The sequence below is a fragment of the Polypterus senegalus genome, chromosome 3 (genome assembly GCF_016835505.1).
Source record: "Polypterus senegalus isolate Bchr_013 chromosome 3, ASM1683550v1, whole genome shotgun sequence".
NCBI classification, from domain to species: domain Eukaryota; kingdom Metazoa; phylum Chordata; class Cladistia; order Polypteriformes; family Polypteridae; genus Polypterus; species Polypterus senegalus.
Window position 1 is genome coordinate 282919696 of NC_053156.1, and position 20962 is coordinate 282940657.

At 40.2% G+C, this 20962-nt stretch overlaps 1 protein-coding gene across 2 annotated transcripts; it reads left to right on the top strand.

The window, feature by feature from the left end:
* Positions 1-317: 317 nt before the first annotated feature.
* LOC120526915 (uncharacterized methyltransferase YdaC-like) lies at positions 318-14566 on the top strand. Of its 2 annotated transcripts, none has more exons than XM_039750013.1 (3): positions 318-400; positions 7297-7734; positions 13842-14566. In XM_039750013.1, exons 2-3 carry the CDS (start codon positions 7299-7301, stop codon positions 14036-14038), a joined length of 633 nt encoding a protein of 210 aa, XP_039605947.1. In that variant the 5' UTR covers positions 318-400; positions 7297-7298; the 3' UTR covers positions 14039-14566. The 2 variants fall into 2 exon arrangements, with proteins under 2 accessions (XP_039605947.1, XP_039605948.1); XM_039750014.1 differs by having other exon boundaries at positions 7297-7512.
* Positions 14567-20962: the final 6396 nt, after the last annotated feature.

The window sequence follows — 20962 nt, forward strand, 5'->3', positions numbered from 1 at the left end:
TAAGAAATAGTTTTACGAGGAACAATACCCCCAGTAAAGAACTATCAAATGGAATTAAAGTACCATTATTTTTAAGCTTTTGGATAGGCTCCAGCCCCGACAACCTTAATTTGGATTGACAGGGTTTGTCACCATGGCAAATTTGCTTAAAATGTTTTCTTAATTTATTCTTAAACAATGTAAGTTGCATAACCAACGGAATTAAAACTCCTTTTGTCAACTGAAGAAAAACCTGGAATTACTTATGCACAGTGAAAGGATAACCGGTTTAATAAAAGAGATACGTAATTGTTGCAAGAGGTAGTAGTTTGGCATTACGACCAGGAAGAGTGTAAATGAGATGCGACCTTACCTCTGAAGAAGCTTTACCGAGTGCCGTGGGATTATCACTACAATTTGGGTAATGATAATATATTTTGAATTATATGTAAGAAAGAATATTACAGCTTCAGTGCAAAATACCTCGATGTTGTGTGATGTGGATGAATTATAGTGTTGTTTGCTAACTGTAACAGTACGTTCTTCATACTTAGACTTGACACATTTTCTGTACTGCTTTTACTCCTTATTCCATGTACTAAACCAGTTACCTTTTCTTTTATCTTGTTTCTCTCTTTTGTTTAACTCGCTCTTAATTAACAGGATTTATCTGTGAATTGCCCGGCAAATATAAAGGTCCAGAGGTTGGGTTGAAATTCTGCTTGGAGTTTGTGTTTCTACATATTTTTTTATGTTTTCTTCTGTTTTCTTTATGTAACCAAGGTAGATTTTAAGAGATGAGTAAAAGAATGTATAAGACGTGTTGTTACGAATAGCAACCCAAAACAGAGCGGGGACTTAAAGCCTAGCATAAGACCTGACAGTGCTCCCTCATTGGTCCATCCTTAGGGTGTGTCAGGGAGATACAGGGCGGGATTGGAGGAAAAAGGGAGGACTTGGAGATACACGGAAGTAAAGAGAGGACACGTTGAGTAGAGCTGAATTCTGTAAGAGCGAGAAAAGGGATACCTATAGCAGAACGCTGAAGTGAGACACAGCTACAAGAAGGCAGCTTTAGCAAAATGCTAAACTAATAGAAGAGAAGTGGCAGACTAACGCTGACGATGACAATAAAACGATAATATATTGAAATGTAGTAAAAAAAAAGTGGAAAAAATAAACCTACGGCCAAACGCTGGCGCGCAGACAGACAGACAGATAGACAGAGAGAGAGAGAGAGAGAGAGAGAGAGAGAGAGAGAGAGGGGGGTAAAAAACGAAGTTATTAAACAATTTTGGTGGCGAAAGTGAACGCAAATGCCAATCAGGCTCAATCGGATAGAAAGTGTTGAGGAGGCAAAGATAGTTTGTAGAGGAGGAGAACTGGAGCCGGGGTGGACGGAGCGTGCGGGAAATAAACTAGGAAAAGGTCGGTAGGACACGAGTGCAACACACTGGTGAGTTTTTCCGATACAAGACAGGGGTGAGACGAAATGCCAAAGGAGTAACACAAGGAGGAAGAGATCATCCACCCAAAGGCTCTGTGTGTATTTATTTGTTTGATGTATGTGGCATGAGGTAAAGCTCAAGTGAAGGGGCCACTGCTGTTTTGTTTGTTGGCGGCTATGCACCCGAGCTGCGTTTGTTGCCCTTAACGGAGTGACTACCTACTCAAAAGGGGTGTAGTTACTAACGGTGAGCTCACTAGTATTGTTGAAAGGACGGTATATAAACTGCTCAAAAAAAAATTAAAGGAACACTGAAAGCACATCAGATCCCAATGGGGGGAAAAAGTCATGCTGGATATCTATACTGATATGGACTGAGTAATGTGTTAGGAATAAAAGGATGGCACATCGTTTGGTGGAAATAAAAATTATCAACCTCCTACAGAGGGCTGAATTCAAAGACACCCCGAAAATCAAAGTGGCAGGCTAGTCCATTTTGCCAAAATTTCATTGCAGCGACTCCAAATCGTACTCCGTAGTTTGTGTGGCCCCACATGCTTGTATGCATGTCTGACAACGTCGTGGGGGTTGATGGGGGGTTGGGCATGATCCTAATGAAACAGCGGATGGTGTCCTGGTGGATCTCCTCCCAAATCTGGACTAGGGCATCACTGAGTTCCTGGACAGTCTGAGGAGCAACCTGGCGTTGTCGGATGTACCAAAACATAATGTCCCACCCATAGGTGTTCTGTTGGATTGAGGTCATGCGAGCGTGGGGGCAGTCAATGGTATCAATTCCTTCATTCTCCAGGAACTGCCTGCATACTCTCGCGACATGCGGCCGGGCATTGTCGTACACCAGGAGGAACTCGGGACCCACTGCACCAGCATAGGGTCTGACAGTGTGTCCAAGGATTTCATCCTGACACCTAATAAATACCTGGGAGTGCAGCTGGATGATAAATTGGACTGGACTGCCAATACTGATGCTCTGTGTAAGAAAGGTCAGAGCCGACTATACTTCCTTAGAAGGCTGGTGTCTTTCAACGTCTGCAATAAGATGCTGCAAATGTTCTTCCAGTCGGTTGTGGCGAGTGCCCTCTTCTACGCGGTGGTGTGCTGGGGAGGCAGCATAAAGAAGAAGGACGCCTCACACCTGGACAAACTGGTGAGGAAGGAAGGCTCTATTGTAGGAATGGAGCTGGACAGTTTGACATCCGTGGCAGAGCGACGGGCGCTGAGCAGACGCGTGCACTCATGAGACTCCACTGCAGCCACTGAACAGGATCGTCTTCAGACAGAGGAGCAGCTTTAGCGACAGACTGAGGAGATCGTTCCTCCCCCACACTATGCGACTCTTCAGTTCCACCCTATGGGTAAACGTTAACATTATTCAAAGTTATTGTCTGTTTTTACCTGCATTTTTATTACTCTTTAATATTGTTTTTTGTATCAGTATGCTGCTGGTTTATGTGTATCTCCACTTGGAATTAATAAAGTATCTATCTATCTATCTATCTATCTATCTATCTATCTATCTATCTATCTATCGGCAGTCAATGTGCCATAGTCTAGCCTGTAGAGGTCTGTGTGTCCCTACATGGATAAGCCTCCCCAGACCATTACTGACACACCACCAAACCGGCCATGCTGAACGATGTTACAGGCAGCATAATGTTCTCCACAGCTTCTCCAGACCTTTTCACGTCTTTCACACGTGCTCAGGGTAGTGATTGGCTGCTCAATAGTGACGTTTCAACAGTGTGTTCACCCTTGTTTCAAATGCGCCCGTCACATGATTTTGAGGCACGCTAGCATCATGGCGTAATTGATATCTGCTCAGTCAGCTGCCGATTTGGTCAGCCCCTCACCTGCTGATCTTTGGCTCAAAGTTTAAAAGTAGTTGGCTCTGCTACATTTGTGAGGTGTGCTGACACGGGTTTAGGTTCTAGTTGGGACTCGCGTATGCTCCTTACCCAAAGTTTAAAAAAAGACTAAAAAAAACAGTTATTGTCTGTAAGTTTACAAATAAGCTTAGGAAACATTATGAAAGCTTCTCATGGGCACCTCGTTCCTCGGTGTGGAATTGTGTCTACCTAGAATCAAATAAATCGATGAGCATATTTTGCGTAAGGCAGCACGTATTAAAACAATTCAGCGTCTATTCTGCCCCATGTCGATCACATCAGAGAGGCTAAGAAACGCTTCATTCACTAAAGCCGACGTGGTCATTACACCAGTATATGCGCAAGACACTCTTCATTAAATGTTTTTTTGTATTCAGTGATTCCCAGATCTGTAGCTGATATGCATTATTTATTTCCAAAGAGCAATGTGAGTAAAAACGTGTGCTGCATAACTGATTACAACTGTCTTTTAAACAGAATCCATGTAATTGACAGTGTCTTATGCAACTTATGGAAAGCCTAGGGATTTCTGCATTATTGAGACCAAAATGTTGTAAAGAAACTTTACAGATTCATCCAGAGGTGGACATAAAGATCACTCAAGTACTGACAAGAATGAACAGCTGGATAAGCATATCTGCAGCCAATATTTCAAAAAAACACATGACTTTGTCATCAACATCCTTTCCTTGTGAATGCATCTTGTCAAAGGCTGTGGTTTGGGGATAAATAAGTAGTCTTCTGAACTTCAGCACAACAGAGTAAGTCATTTATGTAAACAGAAGTATTGAAAGACTAAGCTTTTGTTGTTTCTGTATTCTTAAACCATCTTCCAGTTACACAGTCCCCTGCAGTCACTGACACGTTTAACGTTCCCTGCTCCTTACCTGTCTTGTTACCCAACAGTCAGTTTCATTCAAGGCTTTACCGTCCTTCCTTTCATACTCGCAAAATAAGACACGTTTCCTCTTACATGTTCAATAATACTTCTAATAAACTGGCAGGAATGAGAAATAACACAAGATAGGAATATTTATTAGAAGAGGCTGGGCATCAGGGCGAGGAAACCTTGTCTTCCATTACGTGAGCTTGTCTGCCGCCCCTCAGTTACACTGACGGCAAATGCAATGGAGAATCCTGACAATGTACACCTTTATAAGTGGAATAAATAGACTGTATACTGAAGCATTCTATTGCCAAATGTAAAAATACAAAGTAGAACATTTCAGATAAGTGATGAGTTTTGTTAAGTATAAATAATGCAATATAACTATTATATGTGTTGTTACTTTTTTATTTATTCTCAGCAAACTTTACATATCTACATGGGAAATATGTTCATAATAGTTCTGATTAAAATATACTGTCAAAATATATTAATGAACAAAACGTGACACGTTGGCCTTTAGTAAATGCTGTATGAAAAAGCTTGTGCACTGTCATTTAGAACAGAATGATTTGTTAATGTCACGCACTGACACGATGTCACGAAAAAACGAAACAGCATACAGAATCTCAAAGAATTGGGAGTCGTGAGTAGTAACGAATAACATGTGACACTGAGAAATTATAATTCATAATAACGGGAACAAGTAAAATTACGACTCCCTAAAACGGACACAATAAATGTAGGAATTTCAATAAATAATTTAGGAGGCGTGTGTGTGCATTTCAATATCGATTTTTGAACTTTGTAAGCCACCTGTTGTACTAAATGGTAGCTCAAATTTTTTCACAAGTTCCGTTTTTTTTCCCGGTTTTCACCGTTTAATCTTTCATTGACTCGGATTTTTGGGCTTTTACGTGCTGAGATTGCAGTAGGACAGTGAATGCCCTTCAGAATTGTAAGAGCTGATATTTGTTGGATGCATCCTTCTGAGATGAAGGTTAACTTTACTTTTAGGAAAATGAAAGAGTGACCCTCCTTTGAGGGCTCGTTGGATCTGAGGAGACGCTGGCTCTTCTGCCCAGGTTTGTAGGTGCCGAGTTTATAACGAAAGTGTCAAATGTGGACGAGGAAAAACATTTATTAAATCCCATAACATCGTTGTTAATTTTTTAACAACCAGTGGCGTTCACTTATAACATTTTTCTACGGGAAAGACTGCTAATACCGGTTAAATACCTATATAATTTAATCGGTTAAATGATTCACAGTAAATACATCACGTACAATTAGAACTGCCAACATAAAAATAATTACCATACAGCCAAATGAGAACTATGTGGTCTCGGCTATCAGTGGTTTCATCAACTACAACGTGTATTTTCTTGCCAAGAATCTTTCAAACAACGGCGTCCATATGTTGTTCAAATGAGTTTGATAAAGACTGCTCTCATTTTCTGGCAGCGCTCCTCCTTGTTTACAATGCATAACAAAGAAAGGACGCATCTTTTGTCATTTTTTGAGTGGTATGCAGACTCACGGACACAAACTGGCGTCTTGCATCTGACGATTTTGTTGTTTCTTCTGCTGTCACCAGAAGGGGAACACTTTTTGATCTTAATTTCTCCTTGTTTTTGAGATGGCTTTTAGATTTGATGTGGTCATTGCAAATATCGTTTCGTGTCCAGTCTATGGTTTGCTGGCAAACTTGTAGACAAGTTTTCCAGATTCGCAGAAGTCACCGGAATATTGTTGTGCCCAACATTTTGCAGTTAAGCTCGTGTTTCTTAGTTTTTTCGACGTATAGTTAGGGTATCTGATACAGCTCTCTTCGACATTTCTGTCTTGTGCAGCGAGCTAATTCGCGTGCCTTTAACGAGAAAACATACAGGAAACAAGCGCACAGACAGACAGAGCACGACTGGATTTCTATGAAGAATTGCGCTCGCTTCAAAAACAACAAACTGGAAAGTAGTATCTGAATGACAGAACTACAGATTATTCAATCGTTTAATGTATTGGGAATTTTTGTACACTGTACAAAATAAATCTTGCATGTGTGAAAAATAAATAAAAATAGCTAATTATACGCAAAATAATCATTAATTTAATTAATAAAATGGGCTTTACCCACAGTTGCCATAAATATACACACGTTTTCACAAGCTCTCCTTCGATTTTCTTTTGTGTGGAAAGTTGCGTACTCACATTTCAGGCCTCTTTTTATGTGTAAACGAGTTTTAGAAACCTAACTGGCAATTCATCTTCACACTCAGTATTGCGATTTTTTTTTTAAGGACTAGTGATGAGCAAAATGATCTGTGCGAATTTAATATGAAAATGTTTTCTGTACACTTAGTGTTATATGTTATAGTGAAAAATGTACATTTGACTCAAGAAGAAAATGTTTTTTTCCTGGTCTGGAATGATGCATTAATTCAGCAAGCATATGCAAATAAAGAAGTCTACTAAAACAGAAAAATCAAATCACCTGAAGTATACATATCCTCAACTAGGAATGGCTGGATCGTTGGCTGAGAATATGGCGAGTGTCCATTTAATAAATGTATTAAAATGTTATGTACAGATAACACAGTTAAGTGCCAAATGATGCATTTTAATGTGTATTCATATGGAAAATATGCAGTGTCTCTTAAAATGTACTCCTCTATGGTGATGTGAACGAAAGGCTGAATTGATTCTACTGGTGTGATATGGATCAAATGCATTACACAACTGCTGAAAAGTACACAGGTGAACAAAGAAGTGTGACCAAGTTTTTAGGGAGCAAAATAATAAAAAAAAAAAAAACTCTTTTAGTAATTGTAGGATCATCTGCGGAATAACTTTTGGGGTCTTTTTCACAATACTGTATGTGTATTGAAACTTATCTGTCGCATTCATCACCACTCGTGACACATAGTGCATAACCTTGAGCAATTTAAAGAAGCAAATTGTAAAATCTAGATAACAATGAAGTTCTTAAAGGCTATCCAAATTAATTTTAATGAAAAAGACTTGGTACTTTCCAATAAAAAGAATTAAACTAAATAAAGCATACCTTTTTTTTTATTTAGCCATGATACTCCGGATGGTTGCAAGCCAGCTTGAATGCCCCATACAATCACTGACTGGCTGGATGGCAAAAAGATTTCTGGAGAAAAAAAATGAGATTCTTGAAGTAAATGCTGCAAAACTGGCTCAAATCCAACCAGGCAGCACAGTCTTAGAAGTGGGCTTTGGACCCGGTTTGGGGCTCCAGGAAGCTCTTCGTTACCTAACAGACCCTGAAGGTAAGCTGTATGGACTTGACTACTCTGAATACATGCTCAAGGTGGCAACGAGGCGGGTACAGGAGCAGATATCTTCTGGAAAAGTACAGCTTATACTGGGCAGTGTGGATGCAATACCACTACCAGACTCCAGTATGGACAGAGTGTTTCATTGCAATTGTTACTACTACTGGACAGACCTGAAGAAATGCTCTGCCGAATTGCACAGAGTGATGAAACCAGGTAAGAGGTACCAATCTTTACCTTTGTAAGCCACGATTAACAGTTCTTCTGTCACAGAGGTACTTTTATCATTCATTCTCACCATAAAATTTCTTTTTCTCCAAAAAGGACCAATCCGTTTCAGAATTTAAATCAAAACCAAAGTCTCCTTATGTGACTATAACATTTGAAAAAAACAAAACAATAATGAGACATGCAATTCTAGACCTGATTAAGCAATGAATGAGTTATACTATTTCTATAAGTTGGATATGCAGTTTAATCATTACTGTACATGAACAGGATCAGATATCATATCCTCTCTTGCATCTTCATGAATTCCATCTTCTCTTTAGCAGTCCAGATATAGCCTCACTACCACAACATACAATCTGAGCATAATGTCCATTCATTTGTAGATTTTAAAATATAAGTTAATATTCTATTTTATTTTCTCATTGCTTCTGCACAATAACCTAAATATTTTTCAGCTGTTGCTCCCCGTAAGGCCATCATTGCCCATTTTTGTATTATTATTATTATTATTATTATTATTATTATTATTATTATTATTTTTGCCTGCACATAGCACTTTGTATTTTTTTATATTATTCTCACCTTTCCATTTCTACAGATCCCTTCACCATCCAAACAGGGATCAAATGGGGTTTTATTAGCATGTTTGACTTTATTCTGCTTCTGATCTCAAACTGCTCTGCCACAGCATCCATCCATCCATCCATTTTCTAACCCGCTGAATCCGAACACAGGGTCACGGGGGTCTGCTGGAGCCAATCCCAGCCAACACAGGGCACAAGGCAGGAACCAATCCTGGGCAGGGTGCCAACCCACCGCAGGACACACACAAACACAACCACACACCAAGCACACACTAGGGCCAATCACAGCATTATTATCAAAAACCACTTTTGAACAGTGACAATAGTCATTGAAACATACAGTGCTCAAAACATATAGGTGCCATTTCTGCCCACCTACTCTGCTGAAGAACTCTAGATTACTCCACTTTATTTATTTTTATTACTCCACAAGGCCTACAAGATCCTATATAACAGTCTCCCAACATTATCTACCAAGACATCCCCCAGCAATTGTCATCAGTTAAGACTATTGACAACTTATTATTGTAATCATCAAGAAGGATGTTCAGCATTTGCTGTGCTAGCAACTCCCTCAGGAAACGTCTCAGTTCGGCATTCTAGAAGAAAACAAAGCTTATGGTGTATTTTTTTTATCTCATTTAAAATGTTTCTCTTTCTTTTACTATGTGTAAAGAATTTTGAGTTATACTTATATTTACATTTATTTGATTAGCAAAGTGACTCACAAGCGGGGTCTAAATAAATGAATAAACATCAGTCTGGGGTATTGATTGGGAACAAATGTTACAGGACAATGTTACAAAAGTTATCACCACTTCTGTGGTTACTAAAACCTAACAGCTTTAGACAGAAATCCACCAAAGAAGAGAGTCTTCAAATGCTTCTTAAGCAGATTGAGGGAGTCTGATCTTTGATTGGAGGAGGGCAGTTAATTCCACTATCTAGGAATTACACTTGTAAAGTGTCTGGATTGAGATTTTAGGTCATGTAGAGGTAGCATCACCAGACTCCATACATGAGCAGACCTGAGTATAGGACCTCCCAAGTGTATCTTTATATAGCTACTGACCCATTGACTACTCTGTAGGCAACCTTCAAAGATTTGAACTTAATGAGTGACACCTTTTCTGGTTGAACATCAGACATGCTGCAGCATTTTGAATCAGCCACAGTGGCTTCATGACACATGCCAGTACTACTGTCCGCAGTGAATTGCAGTAGTCCAGAACTGAGAAGACCAAAGTCTGGACCAGGAGTTGTGCTTTGTCAGATGCGATTTGATCTTGCAGATGTTGTACACAGTAAAATGTGCATGACCGAGAAACCATAGTAACATGGTCGTTGAAGGACAGCTGGTCCTTGATCACCATTCTAAGGTTGTGTACAGACTTGGCAGGTGTTAGTGCTAATAAGCCAGGCTGAACAGATATGGGGTGCTAAGTAGATGGATGACCTGGGAATACAAGAAGGTCATGGTTTGCCAGGTTGAGCTAGAGATGATGTTCTTTCACCCAGGTTGCAATATTAGTGAGATATGCTGACATTCTTGTGGTACTCTGTTGGACAGAGCGACATGTAAGCATCATGATGCTCCAACAATGATGGACTGAAAGCCAGAAGTCTACGTGACCATCATCATCAGGTCCTTCCATGAAAATATGATGATTTATGTTAGGTAGAATGCCCAGAGGGGACTGGGCGGTCTCTTGGTCTGGAACCCCTACAGATTTTATTTTTTTCTCCAGCTTTTGGAGTTTTTGTTTTTTCTGTCCACCCTGGCCATCGGACCTTACTCTTATTCTATGTTAATTAATGTTGACTTATGTTTATCTTTTATTGTGTCTTCTATTACTCTATTCATTTTGTAAAGCACTTTGAGCTACATTTTTTTTTGTATGAATATGTGCTATATAAATAAATGTTGATTGATTGATTGATTGATGTACAGCTGCGTACCATCAGCATAGCATTAACATAAGAAAAGTAATGATCCTTAGGGCACCAAGGGCTTGAAAGGAAAGGTGAAAGCAGAGCACAAGATACATGTATCAGAAGTGTTGCTAATCCTGTTTTAAAAGAAGCTTACCTTAGCAGTGATAATAACAGAAGAGAAGAAAAATAGAAGAGTGATTTTCAGCCTGGAACTTTGACTTCTTCCGTTTCCTTTCAGCTATCCTAAGCTCTGGATACAGACAGCATAGAGCTTTAGAAAGTCATGGGAAAGAAGGTTTTTCACATGCAGGTGTAGAGGAGAGAGGACCGGCCTAAGCACAGGGTACCTGTGGCGTATGTATGAAAATATGGTATATAAATAAATTAATTTTGTAAGCTCATTTGATTTACTAGTATCCAGTATAGTAATTTGGCAGAGGTCACCCCCTGTTGTTACTTTAAATGTCTCTCAGTAGATTCTTTGTATCAAGTGAGATGATTGTCAAACCAAAATGAGGCAAAGATAATCAACATTAAAGCAATAATACTAGATAACAAATTTAGCTGTAAAGGCTACTTCACCAGATTTCCAGAATCCCAGATTCGTAGGCCAGCCCTTTACTGTGGGTTCAAATGAGGCCTAGGGAAATAGTTGAAAGTCACTCTCAAGGCCATACTACAAAAGGCCACATCACCTTTTCAAATTGGGAGATCCTAGTCATGGAACACCTGCTCTGGTGCCATCAAATCCATCAAGTAACAGTAATAATGTTTTCAGGTGATGCTATGTAAAACAGGTAGAAATTGCACAGCAGGTGGGTAGAATATAACACACCTCTAAACAACAAAGTAGTGGGCACTAGTTATGCCAGTATAAGTTTATTGGGTGCTACTACACAATTGGATTTTTCATACACAATGTCATTGGTGTTTAGCTAAAACCAAAAGAGGTTTTGTTGTTGAACAAAGACTACCACAGAAGCAGTTAGGAACTTTATATATAACCCCTAATAAATGCCACCCTGGGGTTTATCAGTTTACTGCCTCCAACACAGTGCAGAGTGCACAGCATATCCCTAGAGGCTATTGAAGAGCACACTGTGACATACCTGTGCGTATAGTTTTAGTAAAATTCAGATATTACATCAAATTTTGCAGAAAATCATTACCAGCCGTATAAAGAAATTTTTTAAACCAACACATATTAGTAAGTGCCCACTCTGGCATTCTTCACCTGCTAACTCTGTTCTATGTTGTCTTCTATGTTTTTAGGTGTTTTTGAATTCTGTTTTATAAGCTTCTGTTTCATTTTTAAATTTTTCATAGTGTTCTTACTCATTATTGATGATTTATGTTTTATATCTTTTCCTAGATCATATTGTGTCAGTCTTGTGTATATATACACTCACCTAAAGGATTATTAGGAACACCTGTTCAATTTCTCATTGATGCAATTATCTATTCAACCAATCACATGGCAGTTGCTTCAATGCATTTAAGGGGGTGGTCCTGGTCAAGACAATCTCCTGAACTCCAAACTGAATATCAGAATGGGAAAGAAAGGTGATTTAAGCAATTTTGAGTGTGGCATGGTTGTTGGTGCCAGACGGGCCAGTCTGAGTATTTCACAATCTGCTCAGTTACTGGGATTTTCACGCACAACCATTTCTAGGGTTTACAAAGAATGGTGTGAAAAGGGAAAAACATCCAGTATGCGGCAGTCCTGTGGGCGAAAATGCCTTGTTGATGCTAGAGGTCAGAGGAGAATGGGCCGACTGATTCAAGCTGATAGAAAAGCAACTTTGACTGAAATAACCACTCGTTACAACCGAGGTATGCAGCAAAGCATTTGTGAAGCCACAACACGCACAACCTTGAGGCGGATGGGCTACAACAGCAGAAGACCCCACTGGGTACCACTCATCTCCACTACAAATAGGAAAAAGAGGCTACAATTTGCACGAGCTCACCAAAATTGAACAGTTGAAGACTGGAAAAATGTTGCCTGGTCTGATGAGTCTCGATTTCTGTTGAGACATTCAAATGGTAGAGTCAGAATTTGGTGTAAACAGAATGAGAACATGGATCCATCATGCCTTGTTACCACTGTGCAGGCTGGTGGTGGTGGTGTAATGGTGTGGGGGATGTTTTCTTGGCACACTTTAGGCCCCTTAGTGCCAATTGGGCATCATTTAAATGCCACGGGCTACCTGAGAATTGTTTCTGACCATGTCCATCCCTTCATGACCACCATGTACCCATCCTCTGATGGCTACTTCCAGCAGGATAATGCACCATGTCACAAAGCTCGAATCATTTCAAATTGGTTTCTTGAACATGACAATGAGTTCACTGTACTAAAATGGCCCCCACAGTCACCAGATCTCAACCCAATAGAGCATCTTTGGGATGTGGTGGAACGGGAGCTTCGTGCCCTGGATGTGCATTCCACAAATCTCCATCAACTGCAAGACGCTATCCTATCAATATGGGCCAACATTTCTAAAGAATGCTTTCAGCACCTTGTTGAATCAATGCCACGTAGAATTAAGGCAGATCTGAAGGCGAAAGGGGGTCAAACACCGTATTAGTATGGTGTTCCTAATAATCCTTTAGGTGAGTGTATATATATCTATTTAAACCTTTGTTCTCTTCTCAGAATTCATTTCTCATAAAGTGCTATAATCCTTCTAGCACTACAAAGCACCTTATGATGTAGTAAGATGTTACTAGAGCTATATAAAATAAATATGTTTGGGATTATTTCATGCACTCCTGAGTGGATGGCAATTTGAATATTAGAGGCCATCATAACAGCTATTGAGGTTTACATTTTTTTTTGGGGATGCACAACACTTACAATACTTTAGTATCTATGTATATTTATAACGAGGGTTGACGATGGGATTTTAACCAATGATATGTAAAAGATATAAAGCCTTAAAAAAGATTAGAAAATTAATTCCTCCCTTAAATTTAAACACTTTGATCACATCACCTCTTAATCTGTTTGCATATTACCTCTCAGTCCCTAGAATCAGCCTATTCAATCTCTTCTGGACTTGCTATAGTGGTAGTCAGACTTCTTTCTAATATGGAAACCAGAACTGTACAACAGCACTCCAGGTGAGACCTCACTAGAGCATTATAAAACATAAGCATAACCTCCTTCAACTTGTACTCCACACATTGTGATATATAACCTAACATCACATGAGCCTTTCTGATCATTTCTGTAAACTGTCTTGATATAGAGAGTGATGAGTCCACTATGACTCCCAGGTTCTACTTACAGTATAAGGGTTACTTTCAGGTTTCATGCATCCTGTTTGCATTCAGAGCTAATGTATCTATTTCCTACCTTGTATACCTGACATTTAACTTTCATTATTCAGCCCATATGAGTGCTCACACCTTCCACTGGAATGTCAATCCATCTGGGATGGGTGGTTGCCAGAATATGTTGAATGCGCCATTAATTTAATTTCCATAACTTTGTTCATAAAATGGATGAATTAATTAAATGTATACATTTTCTGCTTTCTGACAGTTTTTCACTTTTTTTAATAACAGAAGGACTGATGGTTGCCACTATCAACATGATCAGGATGAAAAAGGTGGCTTCTCAGGGATTGCTGCTGGGTAAGATGTGGCAGCCTGAAATCTACATGGATGCACTTATTGCCACTGGATTTAAAGATGTGCACATTAAGGACAAGGAAGATAGAGGCCTTATGTTTAAAGCAATTTTTGCTACTGCATCCAAATAAGTCTCAAAGTTGGGCATCTTTGAAGTCTGACATATGCATTCTGGATTGGATTCCTCTTTTTCTTAACTAACAAATTCAATATATTGGAACATTATTATTTTCTGTCAGGGCAATTTTTCAGTATTATATTTGAATAATTATGTAATATAAATGTTAACACCTTTTTTTGGTAACATTTTATTACAGAAAATGTGAAACGGATAATAGGTGATACAAGCTTATAAAAGCAAAAAAAAATAATAATAATAAGGACAATTGTCTGTGTATCTCCCTGCTCATCCAATTGATATGTCTCCATTATATGCTCTTTGGTATGGGATTCGTAAAAATATTGCTTGAGATGCTGTTTGAGATGCGCCATCTGTTGGAATGAAAATTGTAATGCATTTCATTCCTACATGTATTACAAAATAGATTCCAATACATGGTGCACTAAAAATGTTAATGCTGAATATGTTCAACAGAGAGTAACTACTGGACAGACTATTGAAATCAGGTTGTTATACTACAACCCATCATTTATATATACATATATATATATATATATATATATATATATATATATATATATATAGTACAGGTCAAAAGTTTGGACACACCTCCTCATTCAATGTGTTTTCTTTATTTTCATGACCATTTACATTGGTAGATTCTCACTGAAGGCATCAAAACTATGAATGAACACATGTGGAGTTATGTATTTAACAAAAAAAGGTGAAATAACTGAAAACATGTTTTATATTCTAGTTTCTTCAAAATAGCCATTCTTTGCTCTGATTACTGCTTTGCACACTCTTGGCATTCTCTCGATGAGCTTCAACAGGTAGTCACCTGAAATAGTTTTCACTTCACAGGTGTGCCTTATCAGGGTTATTTAGTGGAATTTCTTGCTTTATCAATGGGGTTGGGACCAGCAGTTGTGTTGTGCAGAAGTCAGGTTAGTTGGACAATCATTTATTTTTCAACAGGACAATGACCCCAAACACACCTCCAGGCTGTGTAAGGGCTATTTGACCAATAAGGAGAGTGATGGAGTGCTGTAAATGGTCATGAAAATAAAGAAAACACATTGAATGAGGAGGTGTGTCCAAACTTTTGGCCTGTACTGTGTGTATATATATATATATATATATATATATATATATATATATATATATATATCATGACATCTGGGCTGCTGGGTTGCACAAAAGACAGCCAGGAGAAAAATCACCAAAAAGAACGTTTATTTTGACAGCTGCAGGAAAAGCACTCAGCCTTTATTCAGCAATGGTGCCTTAATCCAAATTCACAGAAAAGCGGACAACTTCCTAGTTGTCTCTGTTTCAGCACCTCTAATGCTTGAGCTTTAAAGAACTCATAGATGTCTTCCTCGAGAGGACTTGAATGGAGAGAAAGAGGTATAGCAGAGGCAGTCACGGGGTCAGAGGGTGTCTGCACAGGTCAAGATAGAACAGGACATCAGGTAAGTGATCAGGCTTTTACTGATTCGTAATAACGTATGATAATTGACTCCAGTGGTAAAGCAGCTGCTGAACTGACAACTGCCACCCCGACAGTGTGTTACTTTAGCATTGGCACAGTATTTTAAAAAAGCATTTGGCAGTCTGAAGGTTTGTTTCTTTAGCATTGGCACCCTCTCTAACAGAGTTATATCCCTGTAACTGAGTTACTGTAGCTGTGCCACAGTCACACGGTTGTGTGGATGGGGTTTAATATCCTTTATTGGTATTTTGACACAGCAGTCATTGAAATAGTTTTACTATATTATATCTAGATTAGGGAAAAACAATGGATGACATTTGCAAACTATGTATGCTGTCTTGCTATGAAGCTAAAGATTCAAAGTGTGTCAAATTTTTCCATCATATTTTTCTATGCAGGGCATCAAGTCTATGATAAGAGTTCTGTTATCCGCTGCAACAAAGTAAAATTCAGATTCAGATCAAATACAGTGTTCACTTGATATTTGAGGGGATGTGTTCCAGCATTCCAGCACTTACCATGAATTATTAAAATCCACAAACAACTGATTCCTCATAAAAGCAAGCAAACAAGAAAGCAAGAAAACAAGAAAACAAGAAAGAAAGAAAAAAAGAAAGACTAGACTCACAACTCATACAAGCAGGGCCGACACCTGAGGTGAGACGACAGGCGATAGATTTTATCAGATTTTATTTTATTATCAGATTTTATTCCCCTACAGATTTTATTTTTTTTCTCCAGCTTTTGGAGTTTTTTTTTTTTTTGTTTTTTCTGTCCACCCTGGCCATCGGACCTTACTTATTCTATGTTAATTAATGTTGACTTATGTTTATTTTTTATTGTGTCTTCTATTTTTCTATTCATTTTGTAAAGCACTTTGAGCTACATTTTTTTGTATGAATATGTGCTATATAAATAAATGTTGATTGATTGATTGATAGAGTTGTATTTTCAAAATAAAGGCTCTGTGTAGTGGCAAGAAACGTTCATAGTCTTCATTCAGTTATTTTCCATGTTCAAAGGTAATTTTTGCTCATGGTTCAGTTATTCTTGCTGTCATGCACACTACTTGCAGGATACTGGGAATCACTGGTTGCTCATAATGTTCAAGTAAGAATGCATATTAAAAGCACTTCATACCCTGACTTTGAGCAATGGGCTGTAAAGCAGCATCTGACCCGTTACAATGCTTTTGGATTCTACACATTTGCTCAATAAAGGTTTCCTGATGAATTCCTTTGTTACAGACCATTGCATACCCAGTGTGAACAAAAAAGAGCAACAGTACAAAATTGAGAATTAAGTATGAACTGTAACATCTGCGTGCATATCCAATGCCTTATTTCTATACTGCCAGAAATACTGGTGAGAAATACTTTCATTTTAAAAGTCTCAATTTTCAAAAAACGCAATTCACTCTGTGAGCGATCATGAATTGAAAAAGCAAACATCCACTGTGAAGTATAGGAGACAGGCTGGACTGAGAAGCAGCACAGTAATTGGCAGTAATTAGCAATGTCCAAAGACATGTAGGGCCAGTAAAAGGACTGTGTTACTCTGTCCATTGTCTTGGCCAATCCATATTGACCAGCTGCTGGGTGTCTATGAACATAATAGAGTACTTGGGGAGTCAGTGATATAGGAATAATAATTTCTTTAATTGTTCTGTGAGAAGGTTGACACAGGTGCCGATATAACAGTTCATTATCTTTAATAAGATGACCAAACTGTGACCATAATTTAATTAGATAAGGGAATCCATCATGAAGTTTCCAGAGAGGGGGTGTCTGTCCTTTCTCCAACCATGAGAGGACAGTTGCGAAATCAAGATCCTTCTGTTGCTGCTTAGCAACGTTCCAATCTCCTTGAATGTGCACAAGACTAGTGGGTAAAACTGGCCATGATACATGACTTTGAGAAGAGGTGAGCTGGAGCTGGTTGAGGGCTGAGACAACATCTGTCTGGGTTGAAGCTGTTATAGTCCTGAAGTTACAGGCAATGGTGGCAGGGCAATCTGGGAATGGTTAGGTGGGTGCTGAGACAGCGTGTTGACATTAAGATACTTAGCATCATCATGATGAATAAGATGCCAGTCATATATAGTAGGTCAACATTTTGCCCTTCTTCCTGTGGTGTCTTGGTCTAAAGGAAGCTTTATAAAATTAATCAGGGTTTTATGGTCTGTGATGATGGTGAAAAGATGGAAAGCTAAATAATGGTTGAAGTGCCAGACCAACCAAACAATAGCAAGGAGCTCATGGTCAAATATTGACCACTTTCTTTATGAAGCTGAGGGTAAATGAGTAGGATATGCCATTACATGCTCTTTACCATCAATGCATTGTGCTAAGACAGACCGAAAAACATGGAGAGAGACATCTGTGTGTACAAAAAAACAAGAACTGACCGGTTTGGGAAATGCTATAATCGGTGGGGATATTAAATCTCACTTTAGTGTGCAAAAGGCTTATTCTGCTTCAGCTGTCCAGATAAATGTCACACCTTTGTGAGTGAGGCACTGCTAAGGCTCAACAGTGTGGACACATTATTTAATGAATCGGCTGTAATAAGAACAAAGAACTAGAAGAGCTCCAACTTGAGTGGGTGATTGTGGGACAGGCCATGATGCAACCTTGTCTGTAACTGCAGAATCTGGCTGAATGGTTTCATTGGAAATGCAATGACCTAAAAATGTGACAGAGGAGTGTACCAGAAGGGACTTTGTGGGTTTGAACTTGAGCTCAGATTTACAGAAATGTAGGAAAACCTCAAATAAATGCTGATGGTGTTGGAGGAAATCTTCACTCTAGACGACAATGTCATCAAGATATATTAAACATATGTCCTAGTGTAAACCACCAGAGAGCCTATCTAGCATGTCATCAACCCTAGGAAGTGGGTGAGAAAATTTAAGAGTAACTACATTAAGGTGGCAATAATCAACCCAAAATCTATGCCATTCTTTTTTCTAACTAATACATCTGGAGTAGACCATGGACTATGAGACTGTTCAATACTATATATATATATATGGCCATCCTCTGGATCGTAAGGAAGCGGAACATTCTGAGTAATTTGAAATAACTCCTCAGCATCCATCTGTGCAACCCAACTCCTGGTACCACTTGTCATGCTTGGGTCACAGATTTGCACAGAAACACAGGAGGTTGTGGAGACATGAACATTATTCAAACACCACAAATGAACATTTGTCTCTTTTTCAAAAGTTTAAATGTGCTACATAACATGATTGAGAAGACAGTTCTGTCCGGAGCAGAGAATATCAGAGAGAGAGAGATAGAGAAAGAAAAGCTAACAATCAATTTCAAAGCTGGCAGGCGCTGTACAAGGCTTTTAAGTAAGCGTAGTACCACATGAGAGGTTTATCAGGCATTACAGCGCAAGTAAGGAGCAATGTGAAGGTAGACTGTCAACTGTTTCAGGGGTTTTCCCAGAGGCGTCTGTGTCTTCTGAGGGTGCGATCAGCCCTCCAGCTTACAATATATATATATATACTAGCAAAATACCCACGCCGCAGTGGAAGTAGTGTGTTAAAGAACTTATGAAAAAGAAAAGGAAACATTTTAAAAATAACGTAATATGATTGTCAATGTAATTGTTTTGTCACTGTTATGAGTGTTGCTGTCATATATATATATATACACAGACACACACACACATATAAACATATATACATATACATATATACACATATCAACAAATATATGCACATACATATACATACATTCATACACACACACATATACATATATACATACATACATACAGATAAATATACATATATATACACACATACACATACATATATATATATATACATATATATATATATATATATATATTATCACGCATGCGCGAGTAGGAGGCGCGGCGACCGAGATCGCTTCAAAGGAAGTTTGTCGGTAGGGAATGGCGGGTACTAACCTTCGCTCTCTCTTTCAGGAAAAAGACGCTCCGCCATCATAACCTGACCGCACCACGTCCACTTCCGCCCTTCCTCCGCCATCTTCCCTGACGTCACGAATCCCGTCATCCCTCACGCCTCCTTCCCAGCATTCCTCCACTTCCGGCTCCTCCTATATAAAAATGGCCGCCGGCGCATGTGAAGGCGTCGCGCATAAACAATATTTTTGTTTGTACCCTTGACCTTGATTACTTCTTTTGTTTACAGTATACGGGGCCGGAAACCCCAACTCTTTACGCTGTGTTGTCTTATTTCTTTACAGTGGCGTAGCCGGCAGGATAACTGCACCGAAGAAAGAAAAAAATGACCGAAAGGCAGGACCTCAACACCGTGCTGCAGGGCATGAACGCCCAGATCCAGTCCCTGCAGCAAGCACAGGCTACTACTACCCGGGAACTGGAGGCCGCGAAGGCGAAACTCGCGGATGCCGAGAGGGTAAGGGCCGATCCGCCTCGTCCAAAACCTCCGTCCCTTGTCCCGATGACGGAGGCGGACGACATTGAGTCCTACTTGGGGATCTTTGAGAGGACGGCCACCCGGAACGAGTGGCAGCGGTCCGAGTGCCTTCTGGCGCCCTACCTAAAGGGGCCCGCGCAGCGAGCCTATTATGACCTCCCTGAGGAGGAGGCCGCGGACTATAAGCTCCTGAAACAGGAGATCCTGGCACACTATGGCATTACGCCGAGCCAGCAGGCGAGTGAATGGCGGAGCTGGCAGTTTGACCCCGAGAAGCCGGCCCGAGCACAGGCTTCTGGGGCAAAATGGGCCGGTGGCTGCGGCCCGAGGGCCCCCAAGCCCGGAAAGTCGTTGAGCAGATGGCGTGTGAGGGCCTGGTCAACGCACTGCCCGGCTCCCTCGCCCAGCAGGTTCGGCGCCACCCCTATACGGACATGCCAGGACTCCTGGAAGTCCTGGAGCGCCAGCTCGCGGTTTTCCGAGCCGGGGGGACAGAAAGGCAAGCTCGCGGGAACCGGCCGGGACGGGCGGCCACCCCCGAGCCCTCTCGACGCGCTGCAGAAGCACCTCCCAGACCCGAGAAAAGCCGGCCTCTCCGCGCTGTTACAAGTGTGGGGAGACCGGCCACCTGCTACCAACCTGCCCACTGAACACCCCCATGGAGCCGATGGACTGCACCTGGACCTCGGCAGAAAGGTACTGTACTCCGCCGCACCCCTTGGCAAGTCCGAACACGGGAGTGGTGTTAGTAAACGGGCACTCGGTGGTGGCTCTCTTCGACTCCGGCAGCAACATAACTATTGTTGCTCGCCGTTATGTCTTACCGCGACAGTGGCTAAACAAACATGTACGAGTCACTTGTGTACACGGAGAGACCAGGGCTTACCGTTCCGCAGCATGCTATCTTTCCTGGAGGGGGGAATTGTCCAAACTGCTGGTCGCGGTGTTGCCCGAACCCCCCTTTCCAGTGATCCTGGGACAAGACTGGTCACAAAGAA